At 48.3% G+C, this 18,542-nt stretch overlaps 1 protein-coding gene and 1 long non-coding RNA gene across 3 annotated transcripts in view; one reads left to right on the top strand and one right to left on the bottom strand.

Moving 5' to 3' along the window:
- Nucleotides 1-1,408, bottom strand: part of NAT8L (N-acetyltransferase 8 like) — a 57,926-nt gene extending 56,518 nt beyond the window's left edge. For both annotated transcript variants that reach the window (XM_074992336.1, XM_074992337.1), the window contains exon 1: nt 946-1,408. In XM_074992336.1, the coding sequence (XP_074848437.1) occupies nt 946-1,279 (334 nt within the window). In that variant the 5' untranslated portion in view covers nt 1,280-1,408. The remainder of the gene's footprint in view (nt 1-945) is intronic.
- A 1,822-nt stretch (nt 1,409-3,230) lies between these two features.
- Nucleotides 3,231-9,521, top strand: LOC142011961 (uncharacterized). The gene is made up of 3 exons (XR_012645229.1): nt 3,231-3,425; nt 6,529-6,581; nt 8,812-9,521. It is a non-coding gene; the product is annotated as an uncharacterized LOC142011961 (long non-coding RNA).
- Nucleotides 9,522-18,542: the final 9,021 nt, after the last annotated feature.

The raw sequence follows: 18,542 nt of genomic DNA, 5'->3' as shown, positions 1-18,542 counted from the left end.
CTGGAAGCCGCCGCCCCGCCCAGGTGCTTAGAAAGAGCGGGGAAAGGTGCGGGCGGGAAGCAGCCGCGCCGCTTCCATTCAGCGCTTCTCCCCCCGCCCATGCCAGGCCCCACAGAGCAGCATCCCGCCCTGGAATAACTGGAAAGGCGGGTCTGCCTGCTGCGCACAGGGACCCACCGCCTCCTCGCGCATAGGCCGCCAGAGCCCCCACTCTCACTCCTGCCCGCCATGCGCGCGCACCGCCCCAGGCAGCAAAGCCCACCGGGCTGAAAAGCGCCACGGGACACGCTTCCCCTCCTGCAAGTGCAGAGGCGCTCGCAGTTCACACCCCTGCACCCCCCCCTTGCACCCACAGAGGCAGTACTCGCAAGTCCCTCTCCCCCCCCACACCTCTCCTAGACAGAGCCAGGCACGCGCCCCTCTCCAGACCTACCGAGAGGAGCCCGAGACACGCAGCAATAACCCCCTCCCAAACCAGCAGGGAACATACGTCCCCGGGCAGAACCCCCCCCCCCCCCCCCGCGCGCACACGCATTTCTCGCAGGCCGGTCGCTGCCTGCGTGCAGAATGTTGGCTGGGTGCATTGATCGGCGTTGCACTCTCCGCTCTGCAGTGGTCTCCACAGCGTGGCTGCTGGCGATGCCGTGTTTCAGTCCTGTTCCTCGCAGTGACCGCAGGCGCAGATCCGGCCGTCTGCAATATTGCGAGTTTTTAACTGGCCCGACTTTTGCACCGACTAGACGGTACAGATAAGGCTGCGGCTGCGGCTCCCCCCCCCCCGCCAGCACCAGCAGCCCTGAGACAGCAATTCCGCACCCAGGATTAATAGCATCGCTGCAAGGATGCGTTCTGCATCCTTCAACACAAAGTGAATGGCCATTCTTTCTTTTTATTCCATTACCGAATATCTATGACGCCCCCCCTTTTAAAAGTGAATATACTTACCAATAAGTATCCCATAGACCAACTGAGTGAGGGGCTGGTGTTTTAACCCTCTAAATGCTGTGTTAGGGATCCTTTCCATGATTCCTTCATAAAATATGCGGCGTGCCACCTCTTGCTCGGAAGGATGAAATTCTCGTATGTAAACACTGTTTTTCTTGAAATCCTCTTCCACGCCACTCCGAGAAGCCGGGGAGGAGGAAGGGGAGCCGGATAAGGAGGGCCACATCTGGGAGGAGGACACAATGATTGTATCTTTTTTGGATCCTGAAATTGACTCATGATCTTCCGCCACGATCTTAGTCTCACAAACCATTTTGGGAGACGAACAATGCATGCAAACTGGCCGAGAAACAAAGACGGAGCCCGGCTTTAAATAAGAAACAACACACGCCAAGCAGGAACTGAGGAGCAGCTTCTCTTATGAGTACGGAACAAACGGAGCTGGGTAGGAGGCGAGAAAGGAGGGCCGGTGCATTTTGGAGAAGTATTTATAATGCAGCAGAACCGGTGCAATTTAGAATGGGGGGGGGGTCCCCTCAGGGTCCTAGCGTCCTTTGTATTGGCTGGCCAGGGTCACCATGTGATCTCCAGGGGTGGGGAAGAGAAACACCTCCTTTGCCATAGATTTTATTGCTAATTACCACAGCATGCATTTCATTTCCTCTTCGCCTCTTCACTATCCCAGTCCTGCTGAGGTACACAGACACTACGCAAATCTGCCAGCGGTGGGCCTGTCTGCTTGCAGAGGGCGAGAATATAATCGACTTTGTTTAGCAAGGGCCCCGAGGTTGACACGTTGTAGAGTTAGCAGCATAAAATGTCTGGCATTTAGTTAACCTAGAATTCCTCTTGAAATCTACCTGCGCGTTGAGTACCTATTTGTCTTTTAATAAAAGCTGTGCAGAGAAAACGCGCATTGTTCTAGAAATAGTAACTGTCTAAAACGACACACACACACACCCCCACACCACGCTGCATACATTTACGTGGGTGTATTTCTATAGCTCGTGTATACGTGCGCATCTCTAGCCAGTTATATTCTAGAACATCTGTCAAAAAAAAACTCCACTGATACGTATCCATTCATTATCCTGAAGCATGGGATCTCAGTAACGGGCTCGGGTTAGCGGAAAACTTGAGGCTGATTTGGCCCCTAATCGCAGCGATTTGCACGCGTTTCGAGTTTGGGTGTCTGTCTCAAACTACGTGTCTCTCATAACGCGCGACGTGTTATTTATTGCCTTCATAACACTGAGCGATAGGACAACTCTGAATCGTCGCTGGGGCACGTGTTGTTATCTAAAGGCATTTGCTTCCTTCGCACACGTACAACGGATACTGTGTTCTGCTCCTTGTGGGGACCACAGCCACTCGGGGGCAGCTCGCTCCTCCGGGGGGCAGAACAAGTCACTCCCCACTGCGGAGTTTCCGGGGATTAGCTCTTTCCTTCCTCCCTTCGTGCATATAAAGCGGTACTCTCCGCCCCCACCCCTATTTCTAACAACACGTCTCCCGGCTCCCCCAAAAGGAAACCTCGGTCCCGACCCCACGTGAACAATATTCGGAGTGATGTTGGTGCGGCCAGCGGCCGGGATTTCTTTCCCCCTTAGCGCCTAGAAGAAAACAACCAAAAGAAACATTTCCATTGTTATCAACTAACGCCCCCGCCCCCTCGCGCGCGCACGTGGTCCGCGCCGAACTTTTGCGCCAGCTGGAATAAATCCCCCGCCTGCCGCCTTGTTCTGAGCCTGGCACGTGTGGCGCGGCTCAGCTGCCCCGAGCCAGACTCCGGCGCCCCACTGCAAGGATGGAAGCGCCCTCGCCTCGCCTCGCCGCGCCGCGCTCCGCTCCGCTCCGCTCGGGCCTCGCGAAATCTCCCGCCGCGCACACTGCACGGCGTGTGCATTGGCCTCAGTCCCCCCTGCGGGCGCCGCAAAGCCCTTCCAACAGGCAGACCCGCCAACTCCAGCAACCCACGAGGAGCCGGGGTGGGGCGGCTGGAGGAGGGGTGCGGGACGCAGGAGGAGGGGGAGGACTTTAGCCTGCGCAGCGCCCAGCCGCTCCGATCCCGGTTTAAACCGGCCGGGACAGCATCTCTTCTCTCCTCTCGCTCCCTCCTCCGCGTGAAGCATGCGCCTTGCAGCTTCAGTGCAGGTAGCGGCTTAGCCCCTGGCTTGCGAGCAGCGCGGCTCGCCGCTGAGGGTGAGGGTGGGAGCTGGGGCGGCGGGGCCACGCGGGAGAAAGGAGTCATCGGCCCGCCTCTCCCGCTACAGCCCAGCTTGCTGGATTGGGCTGTTGGTCCCCCACGCTGCGAGTTCCCTCGGGGTTTACTGCAAGAAGCTGGAGCATCAGGCACTGGCTGAAAGAGGGCAGGGGGCGGAGCCAGAGATATTTTACATTGGTTCCTGCGAGTGGAGCTGCTCTGCCACTAACAGCGCGGGGATCAAACAATAGGAGTAATGCCTGGCGAGAAGGGAAAGGTTTGTGGTTTAATAAGTTATCATGGCCCTCTATGGCACTGAAAATTTACTACCCAATAAGACAAGCCTAAGACAAGCACCCCTACGGTTCAGTGTATTGATAAGATCAGTAACTGCTGAAATGGTGGGGGAAAAAAGGAGTCGGTTTTCACAGAGGGGAGAAGTAAATAACGTGGTCGCCCCGGGAACTGACTGGAGCCAGCGCTGTTCAGCATATTTAAAAATGATCTGGAAAACAGGGTGAAATTAAGGTTTTTAAGTCCTGGCTTGACTGAGTCGTGGCCGGGATGACTTAGTTGGGGTTGATCCTGCTTGAAGCAGGGGGCTGGACTCATGACCTCCTGAGGTCCCTTCCAGCCCTAGGATTCTATGAAACTTACAGAGGGGTACTAAAGTACTCAGAGGTAGTTACACTCAAAGGTGACATGCAACGAGTTAGGAACTCTGGTAGAACTGTGTGACTAGGCAACACAAGGGTTGAAGAAATCCAATGGAGATAAGTGCATAGGTATGTATATTGGAAAATATAATCCTCCAAATGATGGGGTCTAAGGGATAGCTGCAAAGTAGTGGATATTGGAAAACATCTCATCAACTGTATATATAATGAGATGGAAGCTAAATTAGCTGTTCATCCTCCAGACAGAGATCCTTGAATCATCCTGGAAGGTTCTCGGTGAAAAGCAGTGTTAAATGTGCAGCAGCAGTCTAAAAAGCTAGCAGAACCAATAGGAATAGGCTAGATCATGAGTGTCCAACCTTTTGGCTTGCCTGGGCTGCATTGAGTGAAGAGGAATTGTCTTGGGCCGCATATAAAATATATAATATAGTTAATGTATATAAATCACATAATAATGTTAAAAGCTTTTGATCTTGTGGGGCGGCATTACTAGCTGTCCAGGGCTGCATGCGGCCCGTGGGTTGGACACGCCTGGGCTAGATGATAAAATATAAGGCTACTCTGTACACTCATGGTATACCCACACCTTGAATCCCAGTGCTGTTTTTGTTGTACTAGAAGTGACTAAGAAATGACTAAGGTGGGGGGGATGACTTCCAGATGAGGGAAGATTAAAAAGTCTGGGACTGTTGAGTTGGAAAAGAGATAACTACGGTTATTGTATGATAGGATTGATAGAGGTCTACAAACTTAAGAATGGTGTGGAGAAAGTGAGTAGAGAAGTGTTACTTACCCCTCTGCCTAGCACAAGAACCACAGGTCAACAAATAAAATTAACTAGAGGCCTGGTTGCAGCTCCATTTGCAAGCAGAAGTTGGGCTGGAAGTAAGGTCTCTTGGGGACTGGGCCAAGCCCTGCACTGGCTAGGAAAGGGGCTGGGGCTGGTATGGTGTGGGGGGGAGGGGGGGCTGCACTGGGGCTGGGCCAGGCCCCCTGTTGTCTGGGGAAGGGGTGGAAGCTGGCATGGGGAGGGGGGCTGTTGGTGCACTGGGCAGGGCCTTGAGCTGGTTGTGGGAGGGGCTGGCATGGTGAAGCAGAGTGTCTGTGGGAGGCAGGGCCAGCCCCACGCTGGCTGGGGGAGGGGCTGGGGCTGGCACAGTGCAGGGGGTGGGGGAAGTGGAACATTCTAGAACCTTGCTGGGATGGATGCAGCACAAATAATATACTATAAGCATTTCATATCTGGCATTCTATTACATGGAACTCTCAAATAATTAGCATTTTAACCATAAGTAAATTTTAGTTATGTTTTTCATAAGTGCAATACAGTGAAAGTAAATATAAGTGAATGCAGCAAATGCAGTATAAATGTACAGTACTACTGCTGTTGGTAAATAAAGTACTCTGCATACATTTTTGTTTGTTTCTTTATTATCTAATCTTGTTTTTCTTTAGTGTTATTCATTGCTAGGCATTCCTTTCTATTCTCCAGAATATCTGAATGTCTGGCGACCTCCCAGTCCTGGGACTGGGGGCTATGGAAGAGTTTACTGTATATGATAGGCAGCAGATTTAAGACAAACATAAGGAAGTACTTCACACAATGCACAGCCCACCTGGGGAACTAGTTGCTATGGATTGTTGTGAAAGCCAAAAGTATTGCTTTCTCAAAAAAGAGGTAAATTTAGGGAAGATAAAAACAAAAAGCAGTCAAGTAGCACTGTAAAGACTAGCACTTTATATATAGACTAGCACGGCTTACTCTGTTACTATTCAACATCTTAGGGAAGATAAGTCCATCAATGGCTGTTTGATTGGTCAGGCACCAAAGCCAACCCAGCTATAGGATAGGTTGGGACAGCTCCTCCCCTCCCCCTCCCAACAGCAGCCACCTTAACAGTCTGATAGATGGGAGCTGTGGGGCCCACGGCCGCCTGGGGAATTACCTGGGCCTGGCACAGGGAGCAGCAGGGGTCAAATCCCTGTACTCACCATGGTGACAGAAGCCATGGGAAGCAGAGCAATGCCACAGGTTGATCTGCTCCACCACCATGTCCAAGCCAGCTGCTTTGCTTCATTGCAGAGCCACTCGAACCCAGCCTGCTCCACTCCCGCAAGTGACGCAGGTCTCAGGGGACCAGGCTGGGTGGGGGTGCTCCGCTGCTGCAGTGAAGCAGTGCAACCTGCTTAGGCGATGGTGGCAGACTGGAGCAGGCTGCTGGGTCGCTCCAGCTCCTGCCACTGCAGTGAGTGGGGCAGGGGGAGGCAACCACTGCTGCTGCCCCAGACTGGGATCAGGGTCACATCTCTCAGTGGAGGGGTTTTAAGGAAGGGGTGGTGGGAGAAGAAGCAGACTGGGAGCAAAGCAGGGCTACGGTTTGAGAAGAAGGGTGAAGTGGGAGCAGGGTGGAGCCTCTAGTAGATGGGGTTGCCGTGGGCCCCATCGCACACTAAGGACAGCGCTTTAAGGAACACAGCCCCATGCTCCAGAAGTCCATACACCTCTAAATGCCAGAAATGGACTGGATGGCACAGTGGAGCACTTTGCCCTGCTCTGTTCTTTCTCTGAATTATGGGACATGTGCCACTGTCAGAGAAAGGGTGTTGTGATAGATGGACCATTGGTCCAAACCAGTTTAGCCATTCTTACGTTCTAGAATCTGAAGGCAAACACTGAGCTGAAGTATTCTTTTTAATTCACAGTCCTTTGGGGCTTGTCAAGAGGAGAATTAATCTGCAGATTTTTGCTGCATCAGGTAATGCAGATCTTATGCAAGCTGCAGTAATAGGGTGCACACAGGGTGGTGTGACCTATCATTGTTCATCTTTATTGTATACATGACAACAGTTTGTTGACTGTGGGCTCAGTATTCTTATGGAGTACCCTGTTCTTAATGTTCTGTTTGCTTTTTTGACTGTTGTTACACAAACAAGTGGATCTTTTCAGAGAACTAGCCACGATAATGCCCAGATCTCTTTTTTGAGTGCTAACAGCTCATACAGACCTTGAAAACTACAGACCTCCAATAAGATCTTCATGTCTTAGAAGTATATTTTTAACGATCTTTAATTTTAATAAAGCTAGACTATGTAGAAATTATAGGTCCATATATTTTTGTTTGTTCCCTTCTAGTTAGACATTTCACCTCCCTGAGACATAACTACTAGCATGCAATTATTTAGTAATTAGCCAAGATACATAAAACTAGTAGTAATATGTCATCCCATTCCTTTTTAAGACAAATGTGCTGAATGGATAGTTATCACTGAAGCATCCTTCCTCCCATCCATCCCAGCGCTTCCCTATTTTCCTATCTGAGGACTTCTGTACAAATGCAGTTATGCCTGATTAACTCTGTGGGTACATCTACACTTACTGGGAGATAAACCAGATAGCAGGGTACAGTTTTGCACGCTTAGTGGGGATGCGTGAAATCGAACTATCAGGGTTGGACAGTCAGCCAGGGACTCCTCATTATCACGAGGAGTAAGGGAGGGCAATGGCAGAGTTTCTTCTTTCGACCTCTATTAGTGAGGACGGGCAGATAAATCAATCCTAGATATGCAATTTTTGTAGCTGGAATTGAGTATCTACAATTGACTTTAATGTCTTGTGTAGACCTGCCTGGTGTATGGACGTTCTTATTCTTAAAATCAGCTTTTGTAGCCAATGACTGGAAGGTAGCTAACATAACGCCAGTGTTTAAAGAGGGCTCTAGAGGCAATCCTGGCAATTACAGACCAGTAAGTGTAATGTCTGTACTGGGCAAATTAGCAAAAGTAAAGAATAAAATTGTCAGACACATAGAAGAACATAATTTGTTGGGCAAAAGTCAACATGGTTTCTGTAAAGGGAAATCATGTCTTATTAATCTATCAGAGTTCTTTGAAGGGGTCAACAAACATGTGGACAAAGGGGATCCACTAGATATAGTATACTTAGCTTTCCAGAAAGCCTTTGACAAAGTATCTCACCAAAAGCTCTTACGTAAATTAAGTTGTCATGGGATAAGAAGGAAGATGTTTTCATGGATTGAGAATTGGTTAGAAGACGGGAACAAAGGGTAGGAATAAATGGTAAATTTTCAGAATGGGGAGAGGTAACTAGTGGTAGTCCCCGAGGGTCAGTCCTAGGACCAATCCCATTCAACTTATTCATAAATGATCTGGAGAAAGGGGTAAACTGTGAGGTGACAAAGACAGTTAAGACCAAAGCAGACTGAAGAACTTCAAAAGGATCTCACAAAACTAAGTGATTGGGCAACAATATGTCAAATGAAATTAAGGTAGATAAATGTAAAGTAATGCACATTGGAAAAAATAACCCCAACTATGTGTACAATATGATGAGGGCTAATTTAGTTACAGGTATCACAGAGGTAGCCGTGTTAGTCTGTATCTTTGAGAACAAGAAGTCCTGTGGCACCTTATAGACTGACAGATATTTTGGAGCATAAACTTTCATGGGCAAAGACTCACTTCATCAGATGCATGAGTGTGGGGGTGGGGCGGGGGGTCAGAGGAGCATTTGAAGAGTGGGGTCCCAGTAAAAGGGAGGGCCAGAACTGACAAAGTCTATTCAGTCAGGGTAGAAATGGCCCATTATCAGTAGTATAGGTCAAGGGAGGACAAAAAACAAATCAGATCACTAGGGGGATGTGGCCCATTGCCAGATTCCAGTGTGGAGGTGTGAACTTCCAGCGCAGAGAAACTGTTTTTGTCAGGGGCCAGCTACTCCCAGTCTCTCTTTAATCCTTAGCTGATGGAGTCAAATTCGCAAATGAATTGCAGCTCAGAGATTTCTCTCTCCATTTTATTTTTAAACATTTTTGTTGTAGGAGTGCTACTTTTAAATCTGTTACTGAGTGTCCAGGGAGATTGAAATGTTCTCCTACAGATTTGTGTATGTTGCTGTTCCCGATGTCTAATTTACGTCCATTTATTCTTCTACGTACAGAATAATCACAAAACTCTCCTTTATTTTAGACCTAGGTTTTTCACACATCACTAGAAACTGGAAGAAACTAGAAATTCTGATGCTGTGGAAAAGAGCGGGAGGAATTAGCGAAAGAGCAGTCAATGGCTGACTGAAGCAAACATCAATGAAGAGTCAGGGCTCAGTCCTGCTCTCCTGCAGAATTCCAATTGATTTTAATGGGAGCAGATTTGGTCTCTAAGAAGAGGAGGGAAACTGTTACAAGAAATGTTTGGCAAGCCAACTGCTTTGCCAGCGGCTTTGTGTATTTTAGAATGCGGTTGTCATCTCAGATCACTAAACATTTTTCTCTTCATTTATTCCTGCTCCTCCAGAACCTAAGGGTGTATTGCACCAAATGGCAAGGCCTTCCAGTGAATCTGTTGGATCTAGTTAATTTAATTAAGTTCGACATTTTGAGGATTAAGGGGACTTCGAAGATGCCCCAGCACTTCGAAGTACCAGCGGGTGCGCTGGGACTAGACACATGCCAGTAGCTTTGAAGTTTAAAACTTTGGAGTTGCTGTGGGGTGGGGGTGGGGGCAGAATTTGCTTGATGAAGTGCTGCCTACGCATGGCAGCACTTCATTTGTAAACTCCGAACAGCCTCATTACCATCCTTCCTTCAAAGGAAGGTGGTAATGTAGACACAGCCTTTGTGTAGTAGGCCTGCTAAGTGCTACTGAACCAAACTCTCAACCTAGTATATGATGGAAACCACTTGAAGCCTGGGGATACTGCTCCTCTCCCCCTCCCCCCATGTGTCTAGTTCCAGCAACTAATCTGCATAGAACCAAATTATAAGCCATTGCTTGCAGGCCTACAGATCGTCCAATGGGCTTGAAGTGAGAGGCTGTGGTGTGACGTGCAGTGTAGAACATTGGCCTGACTCTCCTGATGCAATGGTTACATCATGGTAAACACAAGCCAGTACAATAATTTTACCATTAAGGTTTGGTGATTAATCAATTAAGTCAGAAATAGCACAAAGAACTGTGAAGTGTAGAAAATCGACAGCCTCATTACCAGGGATTTCTCCTGGGGGACAGCTTTCTATTGTACCTCTAATATCTCCATCGTCAGATAGTCAAGGAATATGCCAAGATTTACAAACGGTTGTTCATAATTAGAAAGAGACATATCTCTCCACAGCCTCAGCTCCGCAAGCTCAAGCCTGGTAGAGTGGGCCAGCCATGGCTGCCTAGTTGCTGTGCAGACATGCTCTTAATAGCTAAATGTTTCCATGTTTGAAATAACTATTCTGTGGATCCACACGTATGAAACTTGACAGGATCAGTGCACCTCGTCAATCACCTGTGATAGATAAGCAACATTTCAGACATGTCACTGGGTGGAATTCTATTGGATGAAACCTTTTAAATGAGATCCTGTCTGTTCTATATGCATGTTAAATAGCCTGTGCTAATTCCCATAAGAATATAGGCTAGATGAGTGTCCTGCACCAAAATTTCTCTAAGTGCTGTTGTGTAGTATACAGCAAGGCTATGTCTAGATTAGACCCATATCTTCCAACAAAACTTCTGTGGCCAGATTGTGGCTAGACAGCAAAGCTAATAGCTCTTTTGAGCCATTCTGTCGACAGAGAGTGGCTGAAATCCCCAGCCGGTCTCTCAACAAAACAGCTGCCTGGAACACTGTCAGACAGGGTCTCATGGCTGGCCCCGGTGAGATGTGCCCTTAAATGGCATCCCCAGATACCCATTGCCTGCCTATGCTGAAGCTTGCCTACCTTGTCAATGGAAAGCACAGCTGCTAGAGCAGGGCTTCAACACTTGCTGAGAGACACAGTGCTTTTCAGCTAGCCATAGTGCCAAAGCCGCCTCTGGGCTTGCACTGGCCCCACCCAGAGGTGCTGCAGCACCTGCTGCACCTCCTCATATCTGCCCTCCTCTTCCTCTGGGAGGGCGAGCCAGCTACCAGCTTTGAGGAACTCATTATGCTGTGGCACAGTCCCATCCGCGCCTGCCCCTCAGGTACACAGGTGGATCTGGAGGCAACACACCAGTTCCAACTGGTGGGACCCATGGTCATGGGGCAGTTGGATGACCAGCAGTGGCTCCAGAACTTCCGCATGCAGGACACCTTCCTGGAGCTCTGTGCCCGGCTCACCCCTGCCCTTGGGAGGCAGGACACCCAGCTGTGGCCTGCCACCCCCATGGAGAAGCGGGTCTCATTTGCCCTCTGGAAGGTCACCACCCCCGACAGCTACCACTCAGTGGGAAACCAGTTTGGTGTGGGGAAGTTCACCATCGTGGCCTTCCTCATAGAGGTAAGGCACTCTTGGGCTGAAGTCCCTGCATGGGGAGGGTCCCACTGAAGGGGTACCCTTGGGAAGCGCAGTTGGGTGCAAGATGTGATGGAGGGAAAGCCCTGTCCCTGGGGGACCATGCTGTCCCACCCTCACACAGACCTATTGCTGGGGGCAGTGGCCTCACGTGGGAGGGGGGCAAATCCCAGAGAGCTCAGGAGGGGACAGGGGACCTCTCCGGGGGCCAGGGACTCCCTCACACAGTCCCTGATGTGTGTTCGGTCCCCTCCCTTTTGCAGGTTGTGACGGCCATCAGCGCAATCCTGCTGTGGAGGGTTGTCCATCTGGGAGACATGGACACAGCCATGGTCAGATCCACTGCTCTGGGATTCCCAAACTGCTTTGGGGCTGTTGACAGGACCCACATTCCAATCCATGCCCTGGACCACAGTGTGACCAAGTATATCAACAGAAAGGGGTACTTCTCTGGTGCTTCAGGTCCTGGTCAACAATCATGGACAATCATAGATGTTTATGTCAGGTGGTCAGGCTGGGCACGCTGCATAGGTGTTCAGCAACTCCAGCCTGTGCAGACGCTGGAAGTGGGAACATTCATCCCCTGCTGTGAGCTGGTGGTCAGGGACATGCACGTGACTGTGAATCATGGGGGGATGTGGCCTACACCCTCATGCCATGGCTTATGAGGCCTTGAACTGGCCAGCTGGGCACAAGCCAGGAACACTATAATGATTGGCTCAGCTGGGCCTGGATGCAGGAGGATGGCACCTTTGGCCACCTCAAGGCATGCTTCTGGTGCCTGCTCACCTGCCTGGATGTGGGGGAGCACAAGGTGCCCCAAATTGTTGCCATGTGTTGTGCCCGTGTTTTGTGCCCTGCACAACATAGTGGAGGGGAGGGGGAGAATTTCCCCCAGGGTGTCAGGGGGGCAGATGCCGGCATCAGGTTTGAACAGCTGCGCACAGCTCTGACCCATCAGGCACATTGGGTGTGGTGCAGATTTGGGAGGCTCTGAGAAAGAGCTTCTCCCACAGCCCCCAGTATCTCTCCCCAGTGCACCCCCTGCAGGGGCCTCAGGCCCACAGCCCTACCCTGTCTCACCACGACCCCTCCTACCGCCTCACCCATCCCCAACCCCTTCCCAATAAACAGGGACACGGATGTGGTGCTAAAATAACTATTTTACTGGAACAAGAAGAAATGTGTGCAAACAAAACTGTAATACAAAACTATTTACAAGCAAGCAAAGTGAAAACTTATTTGAACTATTTATATTGGTGGGACATCAGTTCATGGAGGGGGTGGGATGTCACGAACCTAAGGGGGGGGGAGCAGGATCCTGAGTGGCTTTGGCCTTGGGATCCCCTCCTGCTGCAGTTTCAGGGCCCCCAATGGGGCTGGCCTGGGGCTGAGATCCGGGGGAGGTACAGAGGTGGTGAGGCTGCTGTGGGGTCTGTGTTGGCAGAGGAAGCAGTGGGGGCCTGAGGAGCATGGGAATAGCCATGGCCCCCAGCCATTGCAGGAGGGCCGTAATTCCCTGTGGGACAGCTGGCGGGGGCATTGCAGTTGGGGGGCAGGGAGGATGGTGGGGGTAGGGGAGACAGTAGGGGTGTTGTGGGCATGAGCGACAGCTGCGGATGGCTGGGCCATCATTTCCCGCCAGATGCCAGTGATGTCATCAAAACCTGACATGAGTTGGTCCTAGGCCCATGACTGCCACACCAGGTCATCTTGCACCAGCTGCTTCAGGGGCTCCATCATCCTCCAGAGGGCCGCATTGTGGTCCCTCTGGAGGCCCTCCTGCACCCAGCAACGGCCCCTCTGGCTGCTGCCCACCCTGGTGCTCAGGTGGGGCTGGCTTGCCCTGGTGATGGTATAGGGCTGACTCGCCCAGGTGGTGTGGTGGGGGTGGCTCAGCCCTTGGACAGTGTGGGTCCAGATGTAAGGAAGACAAGGAAGGGAGACAGTGAGTCATTTAAGCAACACAGCACCTGAGGCCATGGCCCTCACCATGAGTGGCAACCAACACCCCTGGGCCAAGGGACAGGAATGTCTCAGGAGCAGAGCCATGTGTGGCTTGAACAAGGGGCCCTGCTGTGCAGGGGCTTCACGGTGCCTTCAGGACCGGGCTGACCACTGTGCCCTGCCCAGGAATGGGCTAGTGACCAAGGGGGAGTTTCCAGCTACAGAGGGGTCCCCACATGGGTGGCAAGTGATCCAGGAGCAGCCCTGCCCTCCCTGGGGCTCCCCACACCCCTGTGGCTAATGGTGCTGTCCTTGGGAGTGAGTGCTGCCTCATGCCTGTGGGCATACACACATACTGGGAACCGCACTCCTTGGTGTGTCTGGGGTCAGGCTGATGCCCTTGTGGCTAGCCCACTTCCAGCTATGGCAGATGCTTGCAGGTCCCTTCCAGCCCCCAGGACCTGGGGCTATTCCAGCCTCCCATGAGGCTGGCAGCAGGCTGCCGCCCATGCCTGGGGGCAGATGGAAGGCCCACGCTACCTGGCACGTGGTCCCGCCCAAGCCAGCCAGGCTACACTTGTAGCACACCCCATCTGTGCCTGTCTCCCACACCCTGGGGTGTGTGATGCTCGGGGTGCTTACTGGAAGGACCCTTGCCCACCTCCGATGACACCCTGGAAGTGGCCTGGCTCGTGGGGACCAACCCCAGGGTGATCACAAGGGTGCTCCTGCTTGCCTCAGGCCCTCCTGTTCTCCTCTGGCTCTGGTGGGGATTGGGTCCTGGGTGTTCCTCTGCCTCCTCCTGTGGGACCAAGGGAGGGCCTTCTGTGCTGTGTCAAGGGAGGTGGTTGGAGGGGATGTGTTATCAGCCCCCAAGAACTGGTGCAGCTCCTTGTAGTAGGGGCAGCTGGTGGGTCCTGCCCCAGATCTTTGGCCAGCATCGCAGGCCTGGGTGTAGCCCTGCCAAAGTTATTGTAATTCGCCTGCACCTCTCCGTGTCATGGGTGGGGCAGCCCTGTTTTGCAAGTGCTGTGGCCATCCGGGCACGTGGGGGTCATTGCAGCACTGGGCCTTGGGATCAAGGAGGATCTCTTCCTCAACCCATAGATCCTGAGTGGGGTCTGGACCTTGGGCCTGGGCCAGGACAGGGACTGTCTCTTGGTGTCCTGGGGTGGGTCCTGGGACCCCTCAGGCTGTTCCCGCGGAGGCCCTGGGGGATCTTGGTGTGCCTGGCTCTCTGCCATTGGGTAATCCTGGCTGGAAAGGAGTGGCTGTGAGGGCGTGGGGGACTGCAGTCTGTAGCTCTCCTGGTTCCATGCTCTCAGCTTCCTGCCACAGGGTTTCCTGGGCTCCCTGCACCTTTAAGGAGGGCCAGGGGCAGGGACCATAGAGCTTTTATTGCTGTGGACAGGCATACCCCACTGAGTCACATTAAACCAAGATACGTGCACTCAAGTTGAGCGTGTCTCGAGTTTCTACTATATACAGAAACTCACCATTGAAGTCAACAACAAAGCTTCTGATCACTTCAGTGGTGCAGGATCAGTCCCAGAGTTTGTAGGGCACTTTGGGATTCAGAGACTGTAAGCCCTTCACAGCACGAAAAGAGAGGGAGAGTGTACCACACAGCAGGTGCTGCTAGCACAAAATAATAATGACAATATATGATGAAAGGCCCTATAAAGGAGACTATCTTAACTATTATTTTGGACTCTGTAACCTGGATACAAACAATCAAACAAAAGGTTTTGTTTGAAAAATTTGTTTGGATTTTGACACCTCTTAAATTGCATATATATTATATAGTTATTTTAACCCTTAACTAATGGCAGGTTTGGAGTTTATATACATATTTAATACATACTAACCTTTTTTATTATGAAACTATTTTAAAAATTACAAGAAGTCCTGTGGCATCTTATAGACTAACAGATATTTTGGAGCATAAGCTTTTGTGGGCAAAGACCCACTTCATCCTTCATGGATTCCTTCATGGATGAAGTGGGTCTTTGCCCACGTAACCTTATGCTCCAAAATATCCAAAATATCTATAAGGTGCCACAGGACTTCTTGTTGTTTTTGAAGATACAAACTAGCATGGCTACCTCTCTTGACATTTGAAAAATTGAATTGGAAATGGCCTTTGTTTTAGACATAGAATTGTTACTTTGATTTTTGTATATGGCACCTAGTTCCTACAGGGATGGTATTTAGGGAATGCAGAAAAGGATAAGTATGCAAAAATCTATGGAAAATTAAAATTAGAACTATGAAGTGATTTGAAAGATAAATCATTAATTGTGCTGTTAAAGAAGAGATTACTATTTATTTCAATATTTTATGCATTTTCTACATTTTACATATATTGATTTCAATTACTATACAGAATACAAAGCATACAGTGCTCATTTTATTTTTGATTACAAATATTTGCACTGTAAAAGCAAAAGAATGTTTTTCAGTTCACTTAATGTAAGTACTGTAGTGCAATCTCTTGATTGTGAAAATTGAACTTAAAATGTAGAATTATGTACAAAAATGCATAAAAATAGAACAATTTAAAATTTTAAAGCCTACAAGTCCACTTAGTCCTACCTTTTGTACAGTCATTTAAACAAGTTTGTTTAAATTTGCAGGAAATAATAACGCTGCCTGCTTCTTGTTTACAATATCACCTGAAAGAGAAAACAGCTGTTCAAGTAGCGTGTTGTTCAGACATGTGTTGTAGCTAGCATTGCTAAATCCTTAGTGCATTGCTAAATATTTATGTGCCAGGTGCACTAAAGATTTGTATGTCCATTCATGATTCAACCACCACTGTAGAGGATGAATCCATGCTGCTAACGGATTCTGCTCAATAATCCAAAGCGGTGGTAACCAACACATGTTCATCATCTGAGGCAGATGCTACCAGGTTGAGGGTTGTTGTTTGGTTGGTTGTTTTTTTTTTTTTTTTTTGGTTTCGTTTTTGTGGTTCAGGTTCTATAGTTTCCACTCCAGTGCTGGTCTTAAGACTTCTGAAAGCATGTTCCCCACCTTGCCTTCCAAAAGCTTAGGGCTATCTCACATTTTTAAACCTTGGGTCAAATGCTATAGCTATCTTTAGAAAACTCACATGGGTGCCTTCTTTGAGTTTTGTCAGACCTGCAATGAAAGTCTTCTTAAAATGAACAGCATGCTAGGTCATCATCGGAGACTGCTATAATATAACATATATGGCAAAATATGGGTAAAACAGAGCAGGAGTTGAATCATAAATTTCATCAATGCACAGTTTTTTTAACAAGCATTATCAGCACTGAAGCACGTCCTCTGGAATGCTGGCCAAGCACAAAAAGAGGCAGATGAATGTTTAGCATATCTGGCATGTAAATACTTGCAATGCCTGCTACTACCATGTTCATACCCATTCTCAGTTTCAGATGACACGTAAATAAGAAGCGAGCAGGATCATCTCCTGAAAATGTAAACAAACTTGTTTCTTTTGGGAATTAGCTGAATAAGAAGTAGGACTGAGTGTACTTGTAGTGTAAAGTCTTACTTTGTTTCTGAGTGATTATGTAACAGTGTACACTTGTAAGTTGCATATTCATGCTAAAGAGTTCACATTTCAGCTCTTGTATGAGATAAACTGAAAAATACCATTCTTTTGTTTTTCATTTTTATAGTTCAAATATTTGCAATAAAAATAAAGTTAGCTTAGCACTGTACACTGTGTATGCTGTGTTGTACTAAAAATGTAGAAAACCAACAAAAATATTTAATAAGCTTCAACTGGTGTTCTGTTTAGCAGTGTAATTAAAACTGTAATAATCAGGATTTTTTAGTCCGAATTAATTTTTTAAGTTAATTGTATGAGTTACTGGCAATTAATCAACAGCCCTAATTCAAATGCATGTAATAATAATTTACACAACATTTCCTGGTACTAACCAATTAAAAATTTAATACCAGCAGAAGGCCAAAGCAAATCTGAGATATTAGTTCAGTATTTCCATGTACTTCATGAGAAGATTGTATTGTTTTTAATGATATATCATTAAATCATGTAGGGAGCTCTAGAAAAGGGTGTGGTGGGTTTTTATAGTTTTTCACTCGCATAGTGATGTGGTTTTCAATGTTTTTTTTTAAATTTGCAGATGAAAGGAGGTGTGGATCCTTTTGGAAATCTTACACATATATGTGGACTCACAGACGGTTCCAGTAGGTGACCCTGGCTTTCCTTTCTAACCCAATTCTTCTATAATTCGATGACCACAGGTTGAAAACCACTGTTCTGTGGTGGTTATGACAACCTTTCGCAGATCTCTTAGACACAGCCCATGAAACACAGGTTGAAGACAGCTGGTGTAAGGCATTCTGCAATGCTACAGAGTGGCTATGTCTACACTACCCCCACACTTCGAAATGGCCATGCAAATGGCCATTTCGAAGTTTACTAATGAAGCGCTGAAATGCATATTCAGCGCTTCATTAGCATGCGGGTGGCCACGGCACTTCGAAATTGACGCGCCTCGCCGCGCCAATTTTGAAGTGCCGCGGCTGCCCGCATGCTAATGAAGCGCTGAATATGCATTTCAGTGCTTCATTAGTAAACTTCGAAATGGCCATTTGCATGGCCATTTCAAGTTTGGGGCTAGTGTAGACACGGCCAGTGTGTCAAAAAGCTCTCCCCACATCACTGCATATTTATTCTCAATTGGTAGGCAGAAATTTCATTTTAAACCCATTTTAAACCCTCTGTAACCCCTCATTTACTGTTTTCTTTTTTCCTTCACAGGCAGTTCATTTTTTCTTTGAGCATTGGGAGCATGTTAAATAGGATCTATTCAGTCTAGTGATCCTAAAAATCAGTGTCTCATAATAATCACAATATAAAAATACCTTTTCTAACCAATTCTGAATTGCTGCTTTTATTCATTCCCAATGTACACAGCTTTGCTTATGCAATTATAAGACAATATTTGTAGTCCATCATTTTCGAAGAGTACTGGCATGGAACAAACAGCATTTTGGAGTTTTATGAGGGTAAAAACCATATCCAATGGAGGAAGAATTGTTTCGGAAGAATATACACAAAACCATTCTGGTTTTGGATGATTTGCAGCTCTCACGTATTGCTGGAGTTGGTTCTACCTGTGGTTGCCAAGTCTCCTCTCATTCAAATAGTAAAGCGTGTGGGTACTGCTCTGCCTCCGGCAAGGATTTAAATGCCCACGTATTTGTCAGGATGGAATGCAAATATGGCAAAGAGAAAATAAATCTGTTTTTAACCTTATCATATGGTCAAGGCTCAAATCAGGGCTGATTTTTCACAGATTTTTTTTCTGTCATTATGTAAAATGATCACTGGTGTGATTATTCTTTGTATTTGCGAGCACAGTTCAGGTAAGAATCTGAACGAACTTTATAGATAGGGAAGTTTTACAGTACCCATTATACAGATGACTAAACTGGAAAGTTAAGTGACAATGTGTCTGTGGAAAAGTG

Source organism: Carettochelys insculpta, chromosome 4, assembly GCF_033958435.1.
Source record: "Carettochelys insculpta isolate YL-2023 chromosome 4, ASM3395843v1, whole genome shotgun sequence".
Lineage (NCBI taxonomy): Eukaryota > Metazoa > Chordata > Testudines > Carettochelyidae > Carettochelys > Carettochelys insculpta.
Note: the sequence above shows the minus strand (reverse complement) of the source record. Positions and strands in the feature narration are given on the sequence as shown.